At 35.0% G+C, this 27,634-nt stretch overlaps 1 protein-coding gene across 1 annotated transcript in view; it reads left to right on the top strand.

The window, feature by feature from the left end:
• The window catches only part of LOC121740154 (neural cell adhesion molecule 1-B-like), a 367,043-nt gene that overhangs the window by 100,295 nt on the left and 239,114 nt on the right, over positions 1-27,634 (top strand). Inside the window, exon 3 of the mRNA XM_042132808.1 lies at positions 3,969-4,104. Coding sequence (XP_041988742.1) covers positions 3,969-4,104 — 136 coding nt within the window. The remainder of the gene's footprint in view (positions 1-3,968; positions 4,105-27,634) is intronic.

The following is a 27,634-nucleotide window of genomic DNA, read 5'->3' as shown; positions in this document are numbered from 1 at the left end:
TGTATGTCGAAATCGTCTTTGACGTCACGTCCATTGATTTGTCGATCGGAGGTAATTAAGAGCTACGGCAACACTGCAGCGTCTATTAGTGGACCTCTCGTGTGATTCTTGAAATGATTTCCATTCATCCAGACTGTCACATGGTGTGACAATTTGCTTTTGAGTTGTTAAAAACGTATTAGCATGTTTTTTTTATGAAATAAGGGGGCAAGCGAGCAAATGGGTCACCTGATGGAAAGCAACTTCCGTCGCCCATGGACACTCGCAGCATCAGAAGAGCTGCAGGTGCGTTGCCAGCCTTTTAAGAGGGAATAGGGTAATAGGGAAGGGTAGGAAAGGAAAGGGAATAGGGGAGGGTAGGGAAGGGAATAGGGTAGGGAATAGGATAGGGGATTGGGCCTCCGGTAAACTCACTCACTCGGCGAAACACAGCGAAAGCGCTGTTGAACGCCGGTTTTCTGTGAGAACGTGGTATTTCTCCAGTCGAGCCGGCCCATTCGTGCCGAAGCATGGCTCTCCCACGTATAAAATGTGACTATAAAATCTATAAAATCCATATATTTGTCCAGTCTTTGTCTAGGTACTTCACATTTTACTACAGAATTAATAAAATTATATAATTTTCTGTACACGTTAGTTCAATTATAATTATTATTAATTAATAATTATAGCTATTTGTACCTGCTGTTGAAACATTTATCAAAGAATCTTAAGCTCAAATGCGACATAAGATATTACATCTACATCGAAAAACATAGCCTTCATTCTGGCGCAGTTGAGTAAAAATGACGTGACATCACATTGGCGGAGAGGGTTGTTCTCGTTACAAATGTGGTAATCTGCGACAAGGATGGAAATGGGGTCTCACGCAATTTATGGATAACCCCATTCCATTATGGCGAGAAATATGACGTTTTGGTGTATCCATTTTTCCTCGATCTTTGTTCCTAGCGCGGATCTGTGTTGATATAGCATCAATACATTTAACTTGGATCAATAAGATGTATCGGATTTGATATGCATGAGTAATCATAGGATGGCCGAATCTAATGTAAACAAATGCATATTTGATCAGAACTCAGAGAGATGTCTTTTTTTTTATTTTATTCCGTGTTTAATGTTTAATATTGTAACAAATATTATTAAGTATTTCACGTAAATTTCAAATATATGAGGATGTATAATGGTGAAATATGCGGGTGGATAAGACATTCAATTACATACGTCATAAGCAGCTATCGCTCCTTGTACAAGGTGTAAAAATCAACTTAAATGATATAATAATACTTTGGGTCACGTATGTTCTGTTGCTAACAAAAAGTTATGATAGAAACATAAATACAAAACTACAATTGAAAACTTCATTTTTCGCATACATAAAATAAACTGTTTACTTCTTTTCCTAAACGTAAACAGATCACACAAAATACCTGTAGTTGTATTTATACACCTAATATAAATGCAACACAATAAAAGTATTCATCTTTGCAAGAGAAGTTTGAGCAAATAATAGTGCAAACAGATACCATACTCCAAATGTAATTAATAGTAAAGGAGAGATTGAAAGCATGGGTGGGGCTCAATTGGCCGTCGCTAGATTACTGTGTGAATTGGACGATGGGTAAGCGGAGCATGCATTAATATCAACGCCTATATTGACTATACTTGATCAAGCGTGAACCCTCGACAAACATTGTCTATACATTTCCAAAAGCTTATTACACTGCACCTATTGTTGAAAATTATCTCATGTAATGTTATGGTTCAGAGTTAAGCTTTGCATGTAGAGAGGGTATATAAGCTGTGGTAAAATCGGATTCGTATATTTTAGGAATATCTATACAAGTGCCATCGAGGAAATTGATTCCTAGGGATTTGACAGACAAACTGCATTTGGTCGGATCATGTCAATTCAATGTTTATTGTGATCTGTCGGATGGGTTTGACGTAACGCGCCCAAACAGCCTAGGAATTTCTCTGATAGTACATAGGCAAAATAATTATTGTCATACTCAAAAGTTGTAAATTTATCCCATGTTTAAGTCATTCCTTCTTCAAATCAATGCTGGAAGCTCTACTAGATTATAATTTTTCAAATCAAATATCTAATGAAGATTAAGGGGACCTGGATATAGCTTTAAAAATTATATTTTTTGAAAACTGCACGAGCATACCTTGTTTTATCATTATATTGCCTCTTACATTATTAATATTTGGGTTTAAATTAAAACATCCCTTTCAAAGTGCCTTTCATGTTTCGCCAAATTTTCTGCCTAGTGAATATTAATAACTTTTGGCTCAATTCGGCTTTACATTAATATGTATTACTATTAATTACAATAAACATGACGTTAACTTTTGCATGAAACACTTAAAAGGCGAATTGTTGTTTCTTTGAAGTTCGATCAAATCTTTCCTTCTCAACTACTATAATAATATTCACAGAAAATATTTTTATTTCAACTTAAATTATCCTGGCATAAACTATCATAAATACTGTCGAAAAAAATCAGGCCAACGTTGGCTCGTGTTGTAAGGTAGGTCTCAATTTGGCATGTACTTACAGCGCCCATAGTATCGTACCTTCGCTTAACTTCGCTGACATTGATAAATAGAAATTGCCGTACATTCATTCGTATTTGGGCTACAACATTTTTGGTTGAAATTTTGTAACAATTTTCAGATTTTACATCTCCAGTGCATTTAGGTCTGCATTTACACGTGCTCAAATTTTTTAACTTTTAACTTCCGCTCTTTAGTATAGAGACGACCTAAGTTATAAATTAAATCCGAATCATGTAAATAAAATAATCGGCCAAGTGCGAGTCGGACTCGCGCACGAAGGGTTCCGTACCCTACCCATAGAGGAAAAATAAGCCAAAAATTGTGTTTTTGTATGGTACCCCCCCTTTAATATTTATTTTATTTTATTTTTAGTATTTGTTGTTATAGCGGCAACAGAAATACACAATTTGTCCAAATTTCAGAAGTCTAGCTATAGCCTGGAGACAGACAGACGGACAGATATCGAAGTCTTAGTAATAGGGTCCCGTTTTCACCCTTTGGATACGGAACCCTAAAAACGATGAATAAAAAAGGAAACCGTTTTTTTCATTTAAGTAGATCTAAGCTAAAACTTTATTCAAAAACAGTAAATAATATAACAATTTCACTCTGTGTCACCATTTTGATGAATTTGCGACTCTTTTGTATGCACCACACTAGATTTATCATCCATTCTCTTTCCCCCTATTGTTTTGTATAAACTTTAGCTATTATGGAGCAGCAGTCTCGATACATTAATGTGAACCCTAAATCGAGTTATTAAGGATCATTTTAGATTAAAGATTTCGAGTGAACGGCATTCGGTAGGTCGTATCTCGACTCTCTCATGGTCTCCGAGTTGAGTTCCGACTTCCGCATCTCGTTACCATACTAATGGCCCCTAGAGGCTTTCATATTATTGTTCTGTTAGTACTGTTGTCGCTCACTGCGCTTCTTTTGACCTATATATTATAATATAGTCTGATAAAATTTTTAAAAGTTTTTTGCCTGATCTATTCAGACGATGGACAGCAAAATCTAAATGGAAACAATAAAGTTTCAAACATTTAGAAGACAAGAGGATAATATTGACGCGTCGGTTACTAAATTTTTGGGTATGGCATAAAATTAATGGAACGGAAAATATAAAAAAAACGGTCAAGTGCGAGTTTTTTTTTTGTATGGAAGCCCCTCTTAAATGTTTAATTGATAATAGGATCGGTAACTAATTAGTAATTAGTAACATGGTCCCGTTATACCCTTCAGGTACAGAACCCTAAAAACACGAACAATTGGCTAATTAATTTTTTGCACATTTTGGTCGAAACTATATTATCTGAAGTCTGAACGGATATACTTTTGATAGCGACATAACTTCATGACAACGTGACTATATGAATTCTAGCCTATTTTTTTTGTTACAGCTGGGGTCCGGACGGTAGACGTCCAGGCAGTGGAGGGGATGGTAGCCCAGTTCCCGTGTGACCTGGGAACCGCCGCCAACGACAAGGTCTACATGGTATTCTGGTTTCGCGATGATGCTGGCATCCCTTTATACAGGTAAGTCTTGACTTACGTTTGATATATTATTATTATATTTTATACCATCCAAATTATAAATATAAGGTAACAATGTGTCAATAAACTATTTTGGGAATTAGGCTTGTGATATGAGACCTAAGAGCCAGTCCACACGGCGCGTTGCGTCAGCGTTGCATCGACGCAGCGCTGCCATTACGCTGTTTTACATACAAATAACCAAGATGTTCACACGGAGCCCTGCGTCGTGACAGCAGGGCGCAACGCACACATGACGAAGCAGCACGAAGACAGCAGCCCCCGAGACGAAGCGGGTGGGCGGGCGTTTGTTGACGTTAAGATTACTTCTAAACGCTGCGATGACGCAGCACCCGTGTGGCCGGCTATGCGTCAAGCGGCAGCGCTGCGTCGACGCCACGCTGACGAAACGCCCGTGTGCACAGGCTCTTACTTAAATGCTAAAATCTATTGCACTAATCTCTAAGCTAATAATTGTTCGTCGATGTTACGGAGTTTCATAAATTCTAAGTAAGTTACCATAAAAACCATAGAATACATTTTAAAATATTAGAAGCTTTACACATACTATCGAACCGGTAAGATGATAATGTAATAATTCTGTCCCCTTATAAAATAGACTTTGCATTCGAAGATTTTCAATTTTCTTCCCATGTCACGTCGCCTATATTTCCTATGATTTCCGTCGCTTTTGATGATACAATCTAATTGATTTCCGTAGTGGTGGCGAATCCCACTAAATCCAACCGTTCGGAAGGTAATGAACTTCTTACTATCTACATCATCACTCGTATTAAACGATTCTCGTTCAACTATACGTCTCTTCTTTGACTATCAATTTTGACTCATTTTATCCAAGTCCTACCAAGTTTTAAAACAATAAACTGCAACACACTCCAAAACAATGGCATTCAATGTAGCTTAGAATCGCAAAGTTTAATCTATTCGAGGAAAAGTTTTGAAATTCATTAAACAAAGCATGAATTCCCTCGCAGATGTTTATTATGGCCGCAATCTTAGTGTGCAAGAAAACTATCCATCGTAGGCAACAATCGAGTTAAGCGGCATAATTAATTCATACGCGGCCCTCGCGACTCTGCCAAACTCGCTCACAAATTAAAGGCAACAACTCCTTAGGAATTTAATATAATTTCACTTCTTTAAAACTTGAGTAGAGTTTTAATTCAATTTTTACCTGCTAACCTATTCAAAGCTATCTAGATTTGGTCGCTGGAAGAGGTGAAACGTGCAGATGTTTTACAAGCGACTACTTCATTTAAATTTTTATAATTTTTCTTTAATGACTGACACAGTACACCACAGTATAGCTATATTAGATTGCTATACTGTGCAATACACTATGTCTGATGTTGTTGGTGTCCCTTTGTTTTAGCTGTCCTTTTAAACAGGTTACTTGATAATTCATAAATCATAATTTATCAATACATGTCACTATCACTGTCCCTCATTAATATCTTCGGATTGAAACATTCGTAAAATATGGCCTAGATAATAGAGATACTGTTTTTAACTACGATTAAAACTATTTATTGTTAAAACACGAAATTAGATTACGTTAGTGCATACGTTCCACAGAATTCATTCTTCTACAGAGTGTAACTAAACAAAGTGATGATACCTTAAGTGTGTGTCAAAACCCATGTATAGAGTTCACTGTGATATTAGCAGCGCTGATAGAGTATTTTTTTTTATTTTGTGTGCAAACTCATGACGCTGGGACGCTTGCTCCTACAAATCACAAAAAAATATATTTCAGCGCTGCTACCTTAACAGTGAACTTTATAGGGACAAATGCACACCCCAAAGTATTATCACTTCGTTTTGTTACAACCTGTATAATAATAACCAAGAGAAACTGTATTTTCCTGAGTTACATTATTCTTTTGTCATTCACGAAAAAGGAAGAGGGGTAAACGCCGTACTGGACGATAAGATATTTCAGCATAATATTAAACTTACTTAAACTTGAATAATTATAACAAAAATAATGAAAACAGACATTAATTCCGACCTCCTCCCGAGCTGGAGACTGTAACGAGCCCATTCTCCTCTCCATTATATCATATTGCCGTATTTATAAAAGTCGACCCTTTTGCTAATTCCACGCTATAATACTGTTAATTTAACCTTGTTAATGAAGACGCAAAAAATGTATTTTTACCTTTTTTTGCCATGATGAAGAAACTTTGGGGATTCGTTTTCTTTTCATGCCCGCCAGGTATTTTCTTTATAATTCATTTTGAGAAATACATTTTACGCTAGGACATCAACATGGGCTCATACTTCGGTCCCTTGTTATTAGATATCGTAATGGGCCGAGACTGTTTACAAATCAGGAAATATCTTTAAGAATAGGTATTTTAAATTTAATACCCGTTAAATTGGGAGTCGGTTATAAGGTGCCTAAAGTTAATCCTATATAGGGAGGCCCCTATGTACGGTACGGAGAAGAAGAAAAATAAGAATATACTTACTTGAATAATAATTATTAAAATGATAATTTTGTAATTGTTTTGCAAACGCCCGAACAAGGCATAAGTTGTATATTTCGTCAATGTATGTTGATTTATATATGTACTTGGTTGCAAATAAAAAAAATTTTGACGATCCATCCGATTGAACTGATCACAGGCTGACCCAACTAGAATCACCGAATGCACCAAACGATCAGACTGGTTAGGTCGGTCTGAGATCATTCCGGACTGGAACGAATGGCCTCCCCGTATATGCAGGATGATTTATACGACAAAATTACTGCTCACTACAACACTATTTTTAGGTTTTGGAATGAAGTAATTACGACATGTTTTTGACAGAGAATTCATTAATTACTTACATCTCAAAGCAAAATTTTTCATATTAACTAAAAATCTATACACAGATGAACATTTTAATTAGGTCACTAAACCAAATAGGTCAGTAGCTAATTACGAAGACTCGGCACACAAAAATGGCCAACACATTATACAGCTTTCGCCGACACCCAGAATATTTGTGTGCGATGTCTGCAAGAAAAAAATTGTGCGAAATACTAAGTAATAGCTGTGCACCGCGGTTTATAAGGGAAAACAAATTGTGATATTTTCCCACTGTCAAAAGTAGTCTATGGCCCGAAACACATAACCGCGTTGCGGCACCTCAACGCAGAAATTGTCGGAATTCGTTAGCAGGTTTTATATTAAGAGATTGGGATGGTTTTGCCACCGATGCTATGCGGCGCCGCAACGCGGTGTATTCCGGCCCTTAGTTTTAATCCAGGGTATCAACTAACTTCATGCGAATTTTTTTTTAAATCGCTCGTCTGATCGGTGAAGTGATTATAAACATACAAATGCACAAACTTTCGCCTTATAATATTAGTATGATAAGGATGAAAACTAATACTACTAATAATATTATGATTATTGAAAATGACTGATTGATTACTACGGCCAGTATATTATATGCTTCCGTAACAAAATAATAATAAATATGAAATTCATACATTATTGTCAAAATGATAAGGCGTGGCGTGATATCGCAATGTCACAATAGACATAACTACTAGTAGTTCGACTGCAAAGAAACGGACAGGTTTCAATGTCTGTCAAATTCGTCGGGTTTCACTAGGATTATAAACGGAATGTGCCTCGCGCTGGCTGATATAATTTATTTTTAAATATTTAAAATAAAGATTTCTAAATTAGATTCTGACAATTTTAATCGCATGTGCCAAAACACAAACAACAATACGACCAAAAAGGAACACGTCCAGCGAATATGTCATAGACCATAGTTTTAAATTCGTAGACCGTAACAAGTTAACAACCCTAGCGACGATTTTCGTTATAATACGTCAAATTTAAAAATTTCAACCTCAGTTCTAAGTCGGCATACTCTATCATTCTGTCTACTCTGGCAATGTATTTATAATATTACGCATAATTGAAATGAAAAGGACATAAGTAATATTATTGTGTTGTCACTTGTCAGTCGTCACCAAGATAATTATCCTACTTCTTATCCTACTTCCTACTAATATAATAAAGGCGAAAGTTTGTTTGGATGTATGGATGTTTGTTACTCTTTCACGCAAAAACTACTGAACGGATTTTAATGAAACTTTACAATAATATAGCTTATACATCAGAATAACACATAGGCTACAATTTTAACCGACTTTCGAAATGGAGGAGGTGTTATGTTCGTTTTTTATCTTCAACGATTGCTCCGCCGTTTGTGAACCGATTTTCAAAATTTTTCTTTTGGTGTATAGGTTATCATTCCAATTTGGTACCATATTCATAAAAAAGGTGACCTGATAAAGAGATCCATAAGTTATCGAGGGAACTCCTCAAAATTTATATGGAAATATGTCGTGACTTCGGTTTCGTGAGCAGTATTCTAAGCATATGCTACCAACAAGTAAGATTTTGCACCAAGGTATACCATGGTTCGGAAGGTGCTGAGAGAACTTCTGATTCTTTATATTTTTATTTGATACAAGTTTAGGAGTTTTGACGTTGTTTTAAGAGCAGAAAGCATATGCTACTATGCAAATTACCTTCATCTTAATCATCATCACTAACATAAACCCTTATAGAACCAAGTGTCGTCCCGTTTTGCCCCTATTATTGGTACTTTTCATAGTCTTTTATGATATATCACTTAAACCGCGTATATACTATAATTGTAAAGTGAATGTCCCGTTGTGAACTGACCGTTACTCTGCATTTAAGCACAAACACTATAATATAACTACTTTAACCGTTATTTTCATGTTAAGGATCGATGATGATGATTAGTGATGTTGTTCGAGATGTTTTCACATATCGCACTATATAAAACAACTCAATAGCGTTATAAAGAAACCTATTGATTATCAAATAATACAGAGCCTATTCACTATAAATCGTTTTAAAAAGGCTTCGCGCAGATTGGATATTCGTATCACACGTATTAATAAAAATAAATCAAGTTATGAAAATATTGAATGGCTATATATTGGAGGCTTAACAAGGCGTTTTTATGCGAATTTTTTGGACTTTCAATTTGAGTTATTGTGTTCAATTTATTAACGCTGTTTTATATGAGAATGAATTTTGCAGAATTGATGTAATACGCTATAAGCGTGACCCAGTTAATTTCATAGTTTTTAATTATGTAAAAAGATTGAAACATTAAATATTTGTGCTACAGTTATGCTGCGTACTTTGTAAAATTACTGTCGAGATATTTTTATTCATGAATCCGTTATTGATCAGTTCAATGAACTGGTAACATTTTTATTGAAAAAATATGATCTCATTCCGTTAATGCGTAAATAACCGGATTTTGGTCATAATTTTGCTAAGGGTCGGTTCACAGAGTGACGACGCAGTGCTGTGCAGCATTTCGATATTTCAAAGATTCCAATTTTTTTTCTTACACAAGAAAATCAAATCTGTGTGCAGCTTAAAATTCGATTACATGTTTCATAACTTTTTGCATATTATAATAATTCTTGCGTAATAAATAATTATTCTCCTTTAAAAATAAAGAGTCGTGTGACTAGGTAGCAAAGACTTAAAGTAAATAATTGCACGCAGATATTTATACCTTTTATTTTTTAGTATGCCCAAAAATGTATTAAAAGGTAGTTAATATGCTCTATTACTGACAATATTGCTTTAATTTTTTCTGTGTTACTTTTACGGCAAAACAATTTCAAAGGTTAATTACTTCCACAAAAATTTACATGCAACAAAGTTTTGACTGAGAGTACCAAACATTATTTCAGCTATTTGCTCACCGAAGAGCTTAAAAGAGAAACGCCAAACAAACTCGAAACTCGAATGCTGTAACTACTAGAACAAATGTTGTCCACTTTATGCAATGGCCATCGCAAAATATATCCTTTCATGAATTCGACAAATAATTCCGGTACTTACGTCAGCTGTATCGTGAAGCGGTGGACGGGGCTTCTAATGACTGGGGATAGGGCTCACTTTCCTCTGGAGCGACGTGTTTTGATCTTGTAAAGCGCAGCACGTATAGAGTGTTGGAGGGTAGTTTACGATAATTCGGGACGCGATTGAGCTGCGAGGATCGCGCGTACCTCGTTATCACAAGATACTTTGGCTTTGCAATTTTTGGCTCCACGTTTTCCTATTAAGCTCCTAATTCTAAACTTTCTAACCGGAATTGGGTTAGCTCGGGGCAAACGTGTTGATTGGTATGGTAATGACGTGAATACTTGTTATTGCGGAATTCTAAAGCTTTCCTAACTAAAATAGTATGTTGTTTGTATATGTTGTTGTAGTTTGAATATTTTGAAGTAAAGCGTCTTACTTTAGTATGTTTTCAGAGATGAAAACGCGTCTCGGATTCCTGCTATTTTGGTCGCATTCGTGAATTAATAAGATATTTTAATTTTTAATCCTTATAATTAAGTAAAGTAAATATATTTTGGACAGCATGTCGACTATCTTTGTCTGTATAATTTTTCTAATTTTCCAGATAATACAACCAGACCTTCTGTAGTTATTGGCCGTTAGATAATGTATTTATTAGAAAGAGGTTTATTTTTACTTTCCACAAACTATATACTGAAAAACGTAGCTTCGACCCTGTACAAAGCTCTTGCCGCCAAAAATAACTGATCTGTGGATGGCCGCCGGAAGCAGGCCGAGCGTATCCGGTGGCGCTGTGCGGGGAGAGGGGGGGGGGAGGGGTAACCGGACGTCACACACATTAGCGGTAATAGAGTTATTGTGGATGGTGATTGGTTCACTGCGGGGGAGGGGCAAATTGTATCTGATTAATTATACACACACTGGCAAAATTAGCGGAACATAGGTAAAAAGGGCCAAAACTTGAACTCAAGTGGGTCGGGCTGTCTGAAAGCCTTTTTTATAGCTTCTAAGCTCATTCAAGAAATAAAATATTGAACAAAACTGGCAAGTTGACAGGTTTTTATAGCAATTATGCCCTAATAAGTGTTTTTCGATTATTGACGTTGTAAGTGTTCCTGATAAGAATGGCGTTTTAGCGGGGTGCAAGGTATGCTCAGCTCATTTGATTGTTTGGTTTTTGGAAGAACACATTGCTTAGATACAAAATTAGTGAATTCCCAGCATCTGCGACAGCTAGAGCTGTAACCACGATAGAGAAAGGTCACACCTACCGTTCGGTCAGTCAGGCCTTAAGTGTGTCGGCTTCCGTGGTTCATCGTAACTTTCAACGCTTCAGAGAGACTGGATCTTACGTTCGGAGACGAGAACAAGGCAGATATCGGGTGACAATGGTTCAGGATGACCATTTTGTAAGGAATCAAAACTTAAGAAATCGACCTCAAACTGCTATGCAGACAAGAAACCTGTCGGAACAGGTCCAAGATGAACGTGTAAGTGATTGTACAGTAAGAAGAAGACTCAAAGAAGTTAAATTAAACTCAAAAGTGCCAGCAAGGGCACCAAAACTTGAGACAGGACACCGAACAGCCAGGCTAAGATTTGCGCGTGAACATCAAAATTAGACAAGTGAGTGAAATCTTGTGCTGTACAGTGTACAGTACAGATGGGAGCAAATTCTGTGTACATTGTATTGACAGGCGATAAAGAATGTGGATAAATCATAAGGAAAGCTACAGGCCATCAAACTTACCGGAAATAGTGGCCTATGATGCAGGCTTCGTAATGGTTTGGAGTTGCATATGATTTGGAGCCCGCATGGAGCTGATGATTATAGATGATGGTACTTTGACAGTACAGGGCTATAGCACCGACATCCTGGAACTGCATGGTGTGTCTTTTACACAGTTTTAGGTAGTAATTTCAATTTTATGTGCGTCCATAGAGTAAGAAAATCGGGCATTATTACCTAAACGATGCTGGCGTAGCCCAGGTGGAGGGGCCAGCGTAGTCTACGGATGTGGATCCGATTGAAGACATGTGGCACATCAATGGGTGAACGGTACGAGTTAAACTCCAGCTCCAAAATATGTCCAGGAGCTCGAGTTGGCGCTACTGGAGGAGTAGGAGAATATTCCACAGGAAATGATTGACAATTAAAATGCAAGCATGGAATGGCGTATCCAGGCCCTCTTGAGATCCATAGAAGGCATTACACTTAACGCTAGGCTTAACTAGGCTTTTAACATGGCATTTCTTTAATAAAAATGGAGAATTTGTCTTAAAAACTTACTACTGAAATTTCAAAGATTTTCTTAATTTTTTTATTTTTGCTGATTTTTTTCTATTTTTCACGTTTTTATGCCCTAAATTTATATAAAATTTATTTTTTAATAATCTATTAGTAAATAAATAAATAAATATATAAAAATCAGTGAACAATAAAAAAAAATTGAAAATTTTGTTATGTTCCTCTAATATTGCCGGTGTGTTTATTATTATATTGTTATTTATATAATTATATAGGTCTAGTACTAAATGCTATATTAGTTTGAAGATGTTATCATACGGCTACTGGATGCTAATCAGTTATCACGTTCATATTATAGGTACAGCCTCATAATTCAGATTTTTTTTAAATTCCTGTAGTAGTAAAAGAACACTTTCAGCTACACTTTTTTTCTTATACCTACGTCCTACAACTAGCTATCTACTTGTTAAGTCTGCAATTCAAAGAATCTCCTAATGTATTTACTTCATGCAATCACCCACGTTTTACAACTTAAATTACTTTTGGATCTTTAATTTGTTTTGTTACATTCCTCGATTTTTTAAAAATATAATATGGGTTGATTTTATATATACTAGAGATCGCCCAATGGTTGAAATTCGACCATAGTTTCAACGACATTACGACTACAACCTATATTTTGTAAAAAATATTGACTTTATCATACTTTTTTCAACTCTTGTCTCTGGGACTCAGCTGATCTCAGACTGGCCGTGTAATCATTGTCTAATAGTATCTATGATTCAATAAAAAAAATATAACCCATTTTCAATTTGTCAACTTGATGTCAACAGACTTCAATCATAAATAAAAGAGTATAATTCGTATGTATAGGCTCGTCACTCAAAAATCTGTCATTTTTCCTAGTGTGTATATTGTAGTGTGTGTAATGTTTTAGTTGTTAAAAAAATGTATGATAAAAGCATAATTTCAAAATAATATAAGCTCGATGCACTCCTTCACCATATAAACTATAACTATGCAAAATTTCATTCACCTACGTTTCTCCATTTTTCGTCAAAAGAGATACAAAGTTTTTGGCTCACGTATTAATATATATAGAATAACGTTTTACTAAGTTATATTAGGTTATTAAAATTGAATTATTTTGTGAAAAAAATCGTTAACATTTCTTTTTTCAACTGAAATTCTATCTGTCTCTCGATATTTTTGTTGATATAATCTTCTTACTTTAGAGTAAAAATTTAAAAAAGAATATTTCAATAACTGGTTACCTCGTATGGCACACAAATTAAATAAATTTGTGTACTTCTGGCAGGCCGGGTCTACGAGTTTTCTAGCTTTATTGTCAATGAGTCGTAGCGTCGTAGGCCGTAGGTCGTAGCCCGTAGCGCGTAGCGCACCGCACCGCGCCCATCGCCATACCGTTCCGTACGTAACACCGTTTTTTGCTTCATAGGAAACCCGCATTTTTTTAATTTAAAAATAATTGTATTAAATATATTTTCATGATTAGCCATACTAATAACCACAGAATGGGTACCAGAATATAGACGACGCCGCCGTGGCCGGCCTCGATCAAGATGGCGCGATGAGCTAGACAAATACGAGCCAGGCTGACCTACGACTGCGTTGGATCGAGAGAACTTGTAGACTTTGGGCCTTTGCCCAGCAGTGGGACAGCAATCAGCATACTCTCTTAAAAAACATACTATACGTGGGAGAGCCATGCTTCGGCACGAATGGGCCGGCTGGACCGGAGAAATACCACGTTCTCACAGGAAACCGGCGTGAAACAGCGCTTGCGCTGTGTTTCGACGAGTGAGTGAGTTTACCAGAGGCCCAGTCCCCTACCCTACCCTCCCCTATTCCCTTCCCTTTCCTACCCTCCCTTATTACCCTATTTCCTCTTAAAAGGCCCGCAACGCACTTGCAGCTCTTCTGATGCTGCGAGTGTCCATGGGCGACGGAAGTTGCTTTCCATCAGGTGACCCGTTTGCCCGTTTGCCCCCTTATTTCATATAAAAAAAAATACTAATATTATAAATGCGAAAATATGTGTCTGTCTGTTTGGCTGCTACCTCTTCATGCCTAAACCGCTGAACCGATTTAGCTGAATTTTGGTATGGAGATACTTCCAGCCCCGAGAAAGGACATAATAGATAGATGATGCTTTTTATCGCAAAAAAAATGTACTATTCCCGCGCGATCAAGGAGTTTTGGCGCAACGAAGTAGCGGGCGGCATCTAGTATTAAGTATTATAATTAATAAAAAAAACAGGTTGTAACTACTACTCACGCTTATCTTATCTTATATCTTTAAACGAGCATTTCTTGTATTATATAATTGGAATCTCGGAATCGGCTCCAACGATTTTCACGAACTTTAGTATATAGGGGGTTTCGGGGGCCATAAATCGATCTAGCTAGAAATCATTTTTAGAAAATGTCATTTTATTGGTGTCTTATCGAATACCGAGCGAAGCTCGGATAAATAGGTAGTTTAACTTTAACCCATCAATCGTGGAATAACGAGACACAATAGCTTATCTATTGTTATCGCGGCCGGATGCGGCCGCTTAGGGCTTCATGAATTAAGCGACGAAATATAATATACTATAATATCTATGGACGCATTTTTTTTTCGCTTCACATCACGTCAGTCTGGCCCCGTGGTAAGTACCTGAAGGACTTGTGTTACGGGTACCAGACAACGGAAATATAATATTTAACACATCCATGACCCAGGAACTTTAAAAACTTTTTGTTCCGTCAGCGGGATTCGAGCCCGCGATCCCCGGCTTGAGCTACCAACAGCCCACCAATTGAGCCACAAAGGTCGCAAAATATCTTCGTACACATATAAGTATTAGTAGGTCGAGAGGAAGAGGTTGTTTTAGCGATGCGAGGTCTGCGCGGGCCGCTCGTACGATCAAGCGCGCTCCGGCGGGCAAATTGGGTTCGCTCGACCGAAGCGACTCGTATTTACAGAATGAAACTTTTAAGCCATAACAGTTTCGTCATTTAACGGAAATACTGTTTCGGCTTTTAGTTGATCCGTTAACTGTGGTTAGACAATTTTGCTATTTTGGTCCAGTGTCTATTACTTTGTCGTTGTGTTTTATATATTTTTACTAGCTGTCCAGGAAAACGTTTCTGTGTCATAAATAAGTATGTCACCATGGCAACGCCCATCGCTGTCCCGTCGCACAAACAATGGTCGCCGTCAGTCTCAAGTTGTAATAATTTACTATTATTTATTCAACAAATGCACTTATCAATATAATAAGTACCCAGTAGCCGATTCTCAGACCCACTGAATATGCATATAAAATTTGGTTAAAATCAGTAAAGCCGTTTCGGAGGAGTACGCGGCCTAACATTGTGACACGAGAATTTTATATATAAGATGAGACTTATTCGTCTTGCGAACAGCTGGTAAATTATAATAAATAATAATTCATGAGTATTCTATTAAAGTTTCGGTAAATTATTGTAAAAACGTAAAATAATTATTCGATTATAGGTAATATAACTATTTTTATATATTTTTTACTTACATATTTGAGAAGTTAAAAGATTTAGCCAATGCTGAAATGAAAATTGAAAACAACAACGGTACCATAATATTATGATACTTATTTCACGGGATACTAATAATATTCTCCTCTATCCAGCGCAGTGGTGTATAAGTAAACTAATAACAAAAGTCCTCTAAAATGTTAAGTCTTATTAACTCAAACGCTCTATAGGGATCCACTTACGTGTCACCGGAGTGACAAACTCCAGTAAAGATGAAGCTAAATTAAACGGCTCCGTAACTTTAATTGGAACGACGCAATCGTAGTTAAGTAAGCTTGGGTAAATATACGATACTTCACTTTTTGTTTACTGATAAGATTAAGCAGTATACTCACTGAATTGTAACTTTATACCACCGTGGTCCAGTCGTTTATACATTGGCTTTCGATAAGAAGTTTGGTTTAGACCAGCCTCTGTGACCGATACATAATTAGTTTTTTCTTTTAATTATTTCATAGACAAAATGACACTTCTTCAAAGGGTTCCGCCACCTAAAAAGTTTTAAAAACCGCTTGTTGCTTGTTTAGACAATGCTTACCAGTAATTACATAATTATTCTGAAAAAACCTTCATGTGAGGCCCAGAAGTCCTGCGTCTAATCTCTCGCTACGTTGTTCAATCGTTACAATTATCCTTTACTGTTTTATAAGAATATACCAGAGACTGTACTTGTGTACTATGGACATATTTGGACACTACAAATAGAGAGCTGCGAGACTGGCTTGGTTTTAATAAAATCGGGAGACTGCTTTGTTCAAACCTACGCAACCAATTAGACTAGGCCGAGTCGGCGCATGAGTACCGAAAACTATTCCACCTCAATTTTTTTATGCGATCCTCTTCAAATTGCCCTCCTGATGATATAAATGCATGTTGCCAGGGCGCAACCTGTCCTTTATCGTAAAAAGTCATAGGACCTTTTTTATTGGTATATCAATAAAGAATATAAAAAAAATTGTTCGGTTGAAAAATACAAATCCTTGCAATTGTTTAAACAATGTTGTTTAAACAAAATGGCACCGGGTTGCGCCCTGGCAACATGCATTTATATCACCAGGAGGGCAATTTGAAGAGGATCGCATAAAAAAATTGAGGTGGAATAGTTTTCGGTACTCATGCGCCGACTCGTGCTAGTATAACGGCCGTTCCCAATATTTGATCTATCTCTGGTTTTGCCCTACTAGAGATAGGAATAGCTCACAATTGACATAATATGTCTAATGTGAGCTATTCCTATCTCTAGTAGGGCAAAACCAGAGATAGATCAAATATTGGGAACGGCCGTTAATCGTTACCTGATAAGTTTTGAATCAAAACACACATTTGACAACTTGACGCAACTTAACGCTCCCGCTTCGCAGTCGCTTGGTCGCGTTATTCCTAAAATAGCAAAGTTGTCATTCAGGTTATTAGCAACGGATTTTGTGTGTATTTAGTTTTGCAAATCAGGATTTTTCTATTTCCAACCTCATTTTTGTAATTTTTTACGCATCTTCTCTACTATTATATCATTTGCACTCTACTTACAGCAGAATGTTTATACCACTTTATCAGAAATATAATATAAGAACTTTTGTAACCTACATTCAAGTCAAATAAATGATTATGATTTGCATGGAATATCTTCTGGTTTCGGCGAAGATTTACAGCAATAACAAGATAACTCAATATGAGAAGCTTGTCCTTGTATAATTGTGTAACCTTATATTCATATTCATGAATAATCAACAGGGAATTCGCGCGTCAACGAAATAAATTAAGCTAACGATCTGATTGGTGCTGAAATATTAACTTGCTTCTCACGTTGTAATTCGCGCAGTGCATTGAAATATTCGCGTCCAGCCGTAATAACTTCACGGTTGCATTTCTTGTCATTTTAATAACTTACAAACGTAATATTATATCTTTAAACGAGCAATTCTTATATATATATATATATATATATATATATATATATATATATATATATATATATATATATATATATATATATATATATATATATATATATATATATATATATATATATATATATATATATATATATATATATATATATATATATATATATATATATATATATATATATATATATATATATATATATATATATATATATATATATATATATATAATTGGAATCGGCACCAACGATTTTCATAAAATTTAGTATATAGGGGGTTTCGGGGGCGATAAATCTATCTAGCTAGGAATCATTTTTAGAAAATCTCATTTTCATCGAATACCGAGCAGAGCTCGGTCAAATAGCTAGTATTATTATAATATACGCTGAAGCATAAAATTGCACATTTGTACTGACGACCGTTACTCCGTTGCACCAAAATCCATTTATCACGCATAAACCGTAAATTTTTCTGGAATAAAATTGTTCTATGTCCTTTTCCGGGACTCAAAGTATCTTTATACCAAATTTCAGTAAAATCGGTTCAGTAGTTTGGGTGTCAAGGATATAGAGAGACATACACATTTTCGCATTTACATTACAATAGTATGTGTAAGATATGCGTGGTGGCCACAAAGAAAGATCTTCCGACTAAGCGAGGTGTTATGCTCGGTCAGGCCGGAGCCCACGTGACAAATTTCAGCTGTCGTATATATACCGAGGCACTTAGAAAACTTCGATAGCGCGATGTAGGAATGTTAGGCAATTTTTTTTTTTATGGAATAAGGGGACAAACGAGCAAACGGGTCACCTGATGGAAAGCAACTTCCGTCGCCCATGGACACTCGCAGTATCAAAAGAGCTGCAAGTGCGTTGCCGGCCTTTTAAGAGGGAATAGGGTAATAGGGGAGGGAAGGGAAGGGAGTAGGGGAGGGCAGGGAAGGGAATAGGGTAGGGGATTGGACCTCCGGTAAACTCACTCACTTGGCGAAACACGGTTTCATGCCGGTTTTCTGTGAGAACGTGGTATTTCTCCGATCGAGCCGGCCCATTCGTGCCGAAGCATGGCTCTCCCACGTATGAATTATGGGTACCGCCACATATGGATCCAAATTCTGTGTGAGATATTATTATAATACATTGCATTACATTTTGAAAAAGTGATAGTATCTAATATAATATTATTAAGTAATTTATTTTGGTTTAAAGTCATAAAATACATCTTATTTCTTTTGAGTTATGATGTTCTTGTATGCTGTGTAATATTTAAGTGATATAATATTGCTCTGCCAATACTAGTTAAAAAAACCTCAACTGTATTTCGAATCTAATATGTATTATAGCTATACTTTTGTTCAATATCTATAAATAGAAGGGAGTTTTCACACTTGAAATTGTAGAAAAAACAAATATAACCTTATACAGTTGAAAAATTGACCTAGGGGTTGTGAGAATGGCTCATAATAATATACCTAATTATTATTTTAAGTTCCGCCCGCGACTCGAATCTTCGTTTTCGGAATTAAATGAGGGATAATTGACATAATAATATTATGAACACAATTTTGACCCTTTAATACTTACTTATATTCGTGTCAGTAAGGAAACTAAATAGCAGTTTAATCATTTTATTTATTTTTAGTTTATAAAGAGAAACAATTTTTTTGTGAAATAAAAGGACTATACTAATCATTTCAAGTAGAATTATTATTATTAAACTTACTTACTTTAATTTCCTTTATGAAAATACTTCCATTTATTATGAATCGAATCATAGATCCTTTTTATGTACAGCCTAAAATTCAATAAATAAATAAAAGAAACCCACGGGACGCAGATTGTTGTTTTTATATAATCTTAAAGCCCCACAGAGTGCTTACAACTTTGTCTATGATTTCATACGAACTCAGAGAGTTTGTGTATTCTCACAATAACGCATACTCTATTGTTTTAATACAAAGGTGAATCGTACGGGTATTATACCACGCGGGATTTAATTGAAAATCTTATATGGAACAAAGTTCTCTATAGCTTCTTTAAATAAGGAAAATTTTCAATGTGTCATTTATAAGGGATATCTACCTTGACTTTGATGGGCCAATTTTAGCAATTGCGAACAAGGCATATTCAAAAAAATTATCTTTAAACGAGCAATTCTTGGAATCTCGGAATCGGCTCCAACGATTTTCATGAAATTTAGTATATAGAGGGTTTCGAGGGCGATAAATCGAAGGCAAGGAATCATTTTTATAAAATGACATTTTATTCGTGTTTTATCGAATACCGAGCAAAGCTCGGTCTAATAGATAGTGTAGTTTAAAAAAACAAAAACAAATACGCTTTTTTTAATTTTAACAAATTATTTTAAAGTCATTGGCTCATAATACGTATGCAGAGCTTTGAATTAATGAGACTATTGGAGATAGGAAAAAACCGTGCTCAAAGATTCCGTTATATACAGCCCAAGCTAATAAAAGCTGTTAAAAATCCACTCTCCACTTTAGGATATGGTGTATAACCATGATTATGAAGCTGTATTAGATAGCATTTACAGTCAAGGATAATTATTATTATGGTTGAATAGTTTAATTATAGAGGCTATGCGTTTTTCCATTAGTTCAACTTCGTTTAAAGTTTAATTATCCATAATCGAAGATATTTGTAATTGCTTCGCAATCAATGTGGCAATAGTGGGTATCGATCATAACCCAATCTGGAGAGAAACCTTTATAAAGAACACTGTTGTTGTTGTAGCTCCAAATCCTTAAGTATTTTCTTTGAATTCTTATCATCTATTTTATTATTCGAGATAATATAAATTTATTTCAGCTTAAATCGTAATATAACAAACTAAATAGAAAAAATAATAATTCAACTACACAATCCAAGAGATAAACTCGAGACTTTTCTTTGTGGTGCTCGCCCAGTGTCCCTCCTTAATCCAGATAAAATATCATATAACAAACACTAGGATTAGAAGAAATTTTTATAGTAAGAAAATAACGAGAACTCGAAACGATGAATCGCAATGATATTCTGTTACCAATTATTTTATGCAGATTGAAAATCCTTTGAAGCTTTTTACAGAATCTAAGGTTTATCATGATTCATTAAAGCGATATTTCTGTATAAATACAAAATAAATCCTATCCGCTTTTCGAATTAAAAAAATATAATATTTTGTAATGTGTGTACAACGTTATAGCACTATACATAAAATTAGTTTCATAAATAAATCTTTTTTGACAGAATTGTTTACACATATAAATCCTTATCTTTTCTAATAATTTGGACAAGGAGTAGTACAATATTTACTCCACGCGTAAGTTGCTGGCTGACATGTTAAAAAGTAACTTGCCAGAAGGAAAGCTTGTCCTTGTATAATTGTATAACCTTATATTCATATTCATGAATAATCAACAGGGAATTATCGCTAGCGTGAAAAAACATTTTATTATTAATAAATATTATATCTAGAGGTTTTTTTTTTATTTATTTATATTAAGTCGCTTTAAACATCGAAGGTCGTTAGCGACTACAAGTAATAACAACATTGTACATTAAATAACAGAATAATATCCAGTTAACCTTAGAAATTTTACAGTATTTCCCCAATCTGATAGATATTTATTAATGTTGTTCAAAGATTTACGCAAATTCTTGTGTAGAGGGTTTATTTTCTATGTCAATAATAATATTGAGATATACTGATCGTTCGTATACAAATAAAACGAAACTATAACAGATTGTTCATTAGGATGTTATAATTGAAAACTTTGTACATTGTAGCTCGTTAACCCTTAAAAATGGCATACTAAAAGCACATAAGCACATTCATATTACGTCCGCGTTCGGAAAGTTTCCATGCAAATTATTTGTTGTGCCTGCGGCGATATTAGCGGCTTTATTCCGATACATTTTCCCTTTTCACGGACCTAGGGAAGGTTTTTGTTGGATACGAATCCATTTGACGCGTTATAATCATATGATATTTGCTAGAATTTACGACGGAGTGGATTTATTTGATTGCCACATGGGGCCCTTCTCTGTTTGCGTTTCCCTTTTCAGTTGTTAGACCTCGATGATAGGACTGTTGAGGTATTATAAGGCTTTGTGGGAAAGGAAAAAACCTTTAAACACGCTTTTTTGCTGTCCAACTGTTGGACGGAAAAGGATTTTTAAACAATCAAGACGGTTAATTCGGTCTGTTGTCACTAAAATTTTGTTTTATGCGATTATTTTTATGATTCAGCACCCAAGGGGTAAAATTAAATATCTATGACTTAGAATCTATTCGTTCACAAGGCTTTTTGTAATTTATAGATTTTTTCGCAGATTATGCTTTTATGTGGCTACTTTTACAAAAATAAAACTAAAAACAGAAAAAAGTAATAACTAGTGTTCTAAACTACTATTATTTTGCTAAAGACAGTTTCAAAATGGCAGACTAATACAACAATGGTAAGGCTAAAGGCAAATAGCGGGCGGAATGTGCAAAACTCGGCGCCTGCAGTAAGTTGTTTCCATACATCAGATTGTGCAGTAAATCCTGAGCTCCGCCCAAATCCCTTGCACATATAATTAGCTTTACGTTCCAACACCACTGGTGTCTGTATGATCGCGCTTGCATGTGTTCTATTGTTGTAAGCCATAAGCGACAGCGTTTTGTGGTATACTACTTATGGTAATATAATCCACTGGCTACTACTCCCATTTCAATGACCAGTTACTAGGCTAGATAAGTACGAGTGACTTTACGGTACAATTCCTTGCATCGCGATCGATCGCGGCCGCGCGCGGCCTATCACTCACACTGTTTTAGAAACCCCTAAAATCGGACATGACTAAGTTAATGCAATGAGTCGATGGCGTCTTATATTTCAAATGCAAGAGTAGAACTCCCGTGTGCGCATTATACTTCGTTTTAGAGAAAATAACTTTTTAAATTGCTAATTTTTTAAATTGCTAATTTTTTAATTCCCTGAAAACTAATTTATTTTATTTAAATTATTTATGAGGGTTTGTAAACGAGGGTATCTAACTGATTAGATTAATCATTATGTACGGTTCAGCGTCTCGATGAACTCGCACGTTGTGCCGTATCATCAATTATATTATATAATTGTGTATAAATTTAAGCAATCATATAAAAATAAAGCAGATCATTAATAAGCATCAAGCATTATGCCCGCTCACAAAAATGGCGTTGGGCCGGGCACATAGCTAGATGTACAGACAATAGATGGACACTAGAAACCACAGCATGGAAAGGACCGACAGGAAAAAGAAAAAGAGGTCATCCAAGGAATAGGTGGATTAACGAAATAACTCTAGTAATAGGAAAAGACTGGAGAGGAAAAGCAAGCAACAGAAAACTCTGGAGCAAGCTAGAGGAGGCCTTTACCCAGCGTGGGGTTCCAATAATAGAATGGAAATAGTTAATTAGTTACAAGAGAAAATGTTATTTAAGGTTGTTGGAAATAAATGGGCTTCATTATTATTATTAATAAGCATCAAGAGTGTATCATTGACTCCACTATCAGCATCCGCATCACTATCAGCATCATCATCAAGCATTCATCATCTGTAGGGGACAACCTCTAAATTTTTTGGTCCTTCGTAAAAAGAATCAACGCATTTGTGGATTATCAGGAGCACAGCCTTCCAGCTATCAGCACGACACATATTTTATAAGAATTAAGTTATTAGGTTATAACATAGGTCATAGAGAATATGGTTAAAAATATTGGTTTTTTTCATTATTTCTTTGTTTTGTTTAAGGGAATCAAAGCAATTTACCAAAAATTGCTTTAAAACAAATAAAATACTAATACTCATAATCTCTTAACTTGAGACACAATCGGATGTTTGAATAAACTAGACAATAGGGAATGTGCGCGATGCATATCCATTTCACGTCTAAACACCCATCATTGAGCAGTCCAAACAGTATTTAGTGTATTAAGACCTAAATGAAGTTAAAATTGGATATTAAATATAATGTAATTATTAGTACATAAAATAAATTATTATTAACTAGTAGTAGTAGAACATAAAAAAAATACTATTTCATTACATAATATGTGTAGGCATTTTACTAATCACAAGTAATACAAGTAACATCTCCTACGTCGTAGCAGTCTACGGCGTAGGCGCGGCGTAGCCTCGTAGCTAGTCCACTCCAACTCAAAACTCAAAATTCATCATTTTTCATTCAAAATTGGATTTGAACATTTCTTAGTAATAATAAATTGATGACATCATAAATGTTGAGTTTAATTACTTATATTAGTTTACAATCGTCATCTATCTAGCTAGTGAAGTAGTTATTGTGAGTGCTGAGTTCAGACAAATAATGACAGAAAATAATTTTGTAGTAATTAAGTACACGCTAAAAATACATTATTATATTATGTACCCGACAAAAGTTTGCATGTAGGGTGCAGGAGCTCGTCACGGCTTCTCGAAACATCTTTTTGAGAGACATGAAATAGTTCATAAGGACGTTGCCAGGAAACCTAATTAGTAGAAAATGATAAAATTATTTAACTCTATAATTAGAAGCCCCGAGATGTAATAACGCCTTTGTAATAAAATTAATTAGATGAATTTCCTTGTTATTAAGAAAATATTTTCACCACAGAATATGTACAAACAATCTATGTCAAAAATCTTTTTAATTACAATTTGCATGCTATTACAAACATTTTACGGAATCAAAACTTTAATATCAGGTTGTCTATTTTCCAGTCTTGTTTTAATTTTAATTAGAAAGTTATATATTCTGAAAAACTATCTATATATTAATACGTGAGCCAAAAACTTCCCTTTTGACGAAAAATGGGGAAACGTGGGTGAATGAAATTTTGCACAGTTATAGCTCATATGGTGAAGGAGTGCATCGAGCTAATATTATTTTGAAATTATGCTTTTATCATACATTTTTTTAACAAATAAAATATTACGCACATACACACACTAGGAAATATGACAGATTTTTGAGTGACAAGCCTATACATACGAATTATACTCTTTTATTTATGGTTGAAGTCTGTTGACAACAAGGTGACAAATTGAAAATGGATTATGTTTTTTTTATTGAATCTTAGATACTAAGACAATGCTTACACGGTCAGTCTGAGATCAGCTGAGTCCTAATGACAAGAGTTGAAAAAAATATGATAAAGTCAATATTTTTTTACAAAATATAGGTAGTAGTAGTCCTAATGTCGTTAAAACTAAGGTCGAATTTCGACCATTGGGCGATCTCTAGTTAATATAAATATGTTTTATTTCTAAGTGTATCTTTATTTATAGCTATGATTCCGAGATGGATCATTCATAAATCGAATTAAACAATCGAATATGAATAACCTAAAACAATTAGGGAGAGCCTGCGAGTGCTGTATTTAAATTACCTTCCATTGTTTCGTGGAGCGGTGTAAGTGCTTTTTGCCCGACTACGTAAGACAATGCGTGCCTGGCGAAGATGCCTCTATTTATCATCTGCCTCCTTTATTCAACCCCTTTTTGCCTATATTAGCACTTATTCGATAAGTAATCGATAATGCCTTTACCTAACGCGGTCCATACCTAATCATAATTTTATTTACTAGAATATGATAACAAATTGATGCAAAATGAAAGCATGTTTTTTATATCTTGAGTGCTAATTAGTCACAATTTCAATAAGTGTAATAAAAAATACATACTTTAAGTTACATTACTCCTAACGTAAGATCGTTTGGAAAAAATAGGCTTATATATTCGTATTAACTGAGCTCTCTTTAAAAATATAGTGTTGAAATTTTTCTGTAAAGAATTTAAACCAATAGTTTATCACACACCCAATAAATATATTACTTTAATTTACCTTTACATCGCATACTTTTGTTTTAATAAATCCAATATTTCTTTTATGAATATTTTTGATGGATTTGTTGGTATAAATATAGAAAGAATTATGGACTAAGAGCAAAGGAGCAAACTATATTATATTATTTCAATCTCCTGAGACCGTCTGGTCCTTGAAGTTGGCTCTCAAAGTCTAGCACATTATATACTCAGTCAGTTACTTCGCAAACTTTTTCAGAATATAATATTTACGAAATTTAAGGACTTCGTTTTTATGTATCATTTTGATTATTATTAGGTATATTATAACAAAATACACATTTGTCGAAAAACAACCCCTTTTTGAAATGAAAGTCAATCGTTTTCAGTGTATATAAAAAAAAATCTTCTTAAAATGACTGTGGAAGAACACTTCAAAATCACTTACAACCTATATCGCGAATCCTGAAAGTCAGAACATTTTACTTAACGAAATTAATTTGGACATAAACGTAATATCAAAGATTGGTATCTGTTCCGTCGAAGGTGGTCCGACCATTTGCTCGGGACGACTCAAAATTCTCACAGATTTATTGCCCTGATGAGAGACGGCTGCCTGAAAATTATTAGAAACGTCGATAGCAGAACATCTGCGTTTTCTGCGAGCCTGCGAATATTTTCACAAAGATATTTCATACCTATTTTATTACGAATCTTCGTCGTCGAATTAAGCTGCTGAGAATTTTCATATTGAATCTGAATCACGGCTAAACTGATAATGCGTGGTTATATATTTTTATGACAGTAATACAATTTTATTCTATATTATATAATATTATGGACTTCTTTTTAATAAAAATAATATAAGAGCTTAATAGGGGCTATATAAGAACTTTTCGTCTCAAAAATTGATAAAGTGACAGATAAAAACTGCTCACAATTAATATTTACGTTGAGTAAATAGTTTAAATATTCAATGGGGTAAAACCTACGAATAATAAAACTAGTTTTTATTATTCGTAGGATAAAACATTAAACTTGAAAAAAATTTCCACGAATTGCCACATGGACACGTATAAGCTCTGATTCAATGAAAATGGTTAGTCAAGTTCACAAGAATGACTTAAAGTAGCACACAACAATTTATCACTTATGTACATGATTGTACGCATATTCTAAATGTGTACAACCGGGTACATAAATAAAAGGAACGCAATCAGTGGAGAGTGGTAATCGTTTTTTGTAACGGAGCGAGGTACGTGAGAAATTCAGCAAAAATGGCCGTGCGTGCCCGCCGCGCTACCGAGCCAATTATAGAGCTATGTCCTCACTATGCACTTTCATCTTCAATTTTCGTCATCTTCTTTCATTCAACTTTCGTTTGGCGCTTTCAATAATTGAATGCGTCAACGAACGCAACGCCAACATAGTAATTTTTGTTTAGAGAGAAATTTTTGTATACGGTTAGAGCGCATGCGTCGCGGGCATTCCTCACGTGCGCTGTTGACTGCGCTATGACGCATGACCTTGATGAACAAAAAAGGCACAGTGTGGATATAGCTAATCGAGTCTGCAGCTGTATACAGAGTGTGCGGGTAATGCCGCAATAAAACTATATCAAAATACATTAATCAATATTATATTTCCGAAAATGTAGCCATAGCGTTCGCGTTACGCACGTATTGTGTGTAACGCGAACGCTTTGTTTTTGCTATAATATATAGGTCATTGGAACCGAAAATCGAACTCGTGACCCTAATCTTGACAGTGGAACGTTTCAAGCTATTTTCCATTCTGCTACTAGCACTTATAAAAAAAGCAGAGCTCGTTGTAACAGAAAAACTTAAATATTATTATAAATACCAAGATATACTACGTGCATTGAACGAAAAATAAATTATAATAACAATCTTATCATAAAACTAAACCATCCCATTTTTGTTCCCTCCATAAAACATTTAATCCTCTTACGCTTGTTATTTTATATTATAACAATCAACAAATGGAGGAATAAAGTATAAAAAATCAATAACGTTACCAGTGAGCTTAAGTTTGAATTAATCATCATAGGAT

The sequence above is a fragment of the Aricia agestis genome, chromosome 1 (assembly GCF_905147365.1).
Source record: "Aricia agestis chromosome 1, ilAriAges1.1, whole genome shotgun sequence".
Taxonomy (NCBI): domain Eukaryota; kingdom Metazoa; phylum Arthropoda; class Insecta; order Lepidoptera; family Lycaenidae; genus Aricia; species Aricia agestis.
The sequence above is the reverse complement of the archived record's forward strand: the minus strand, read 5'-3'. Positions and strand labels throughout refer to the sequence as shown.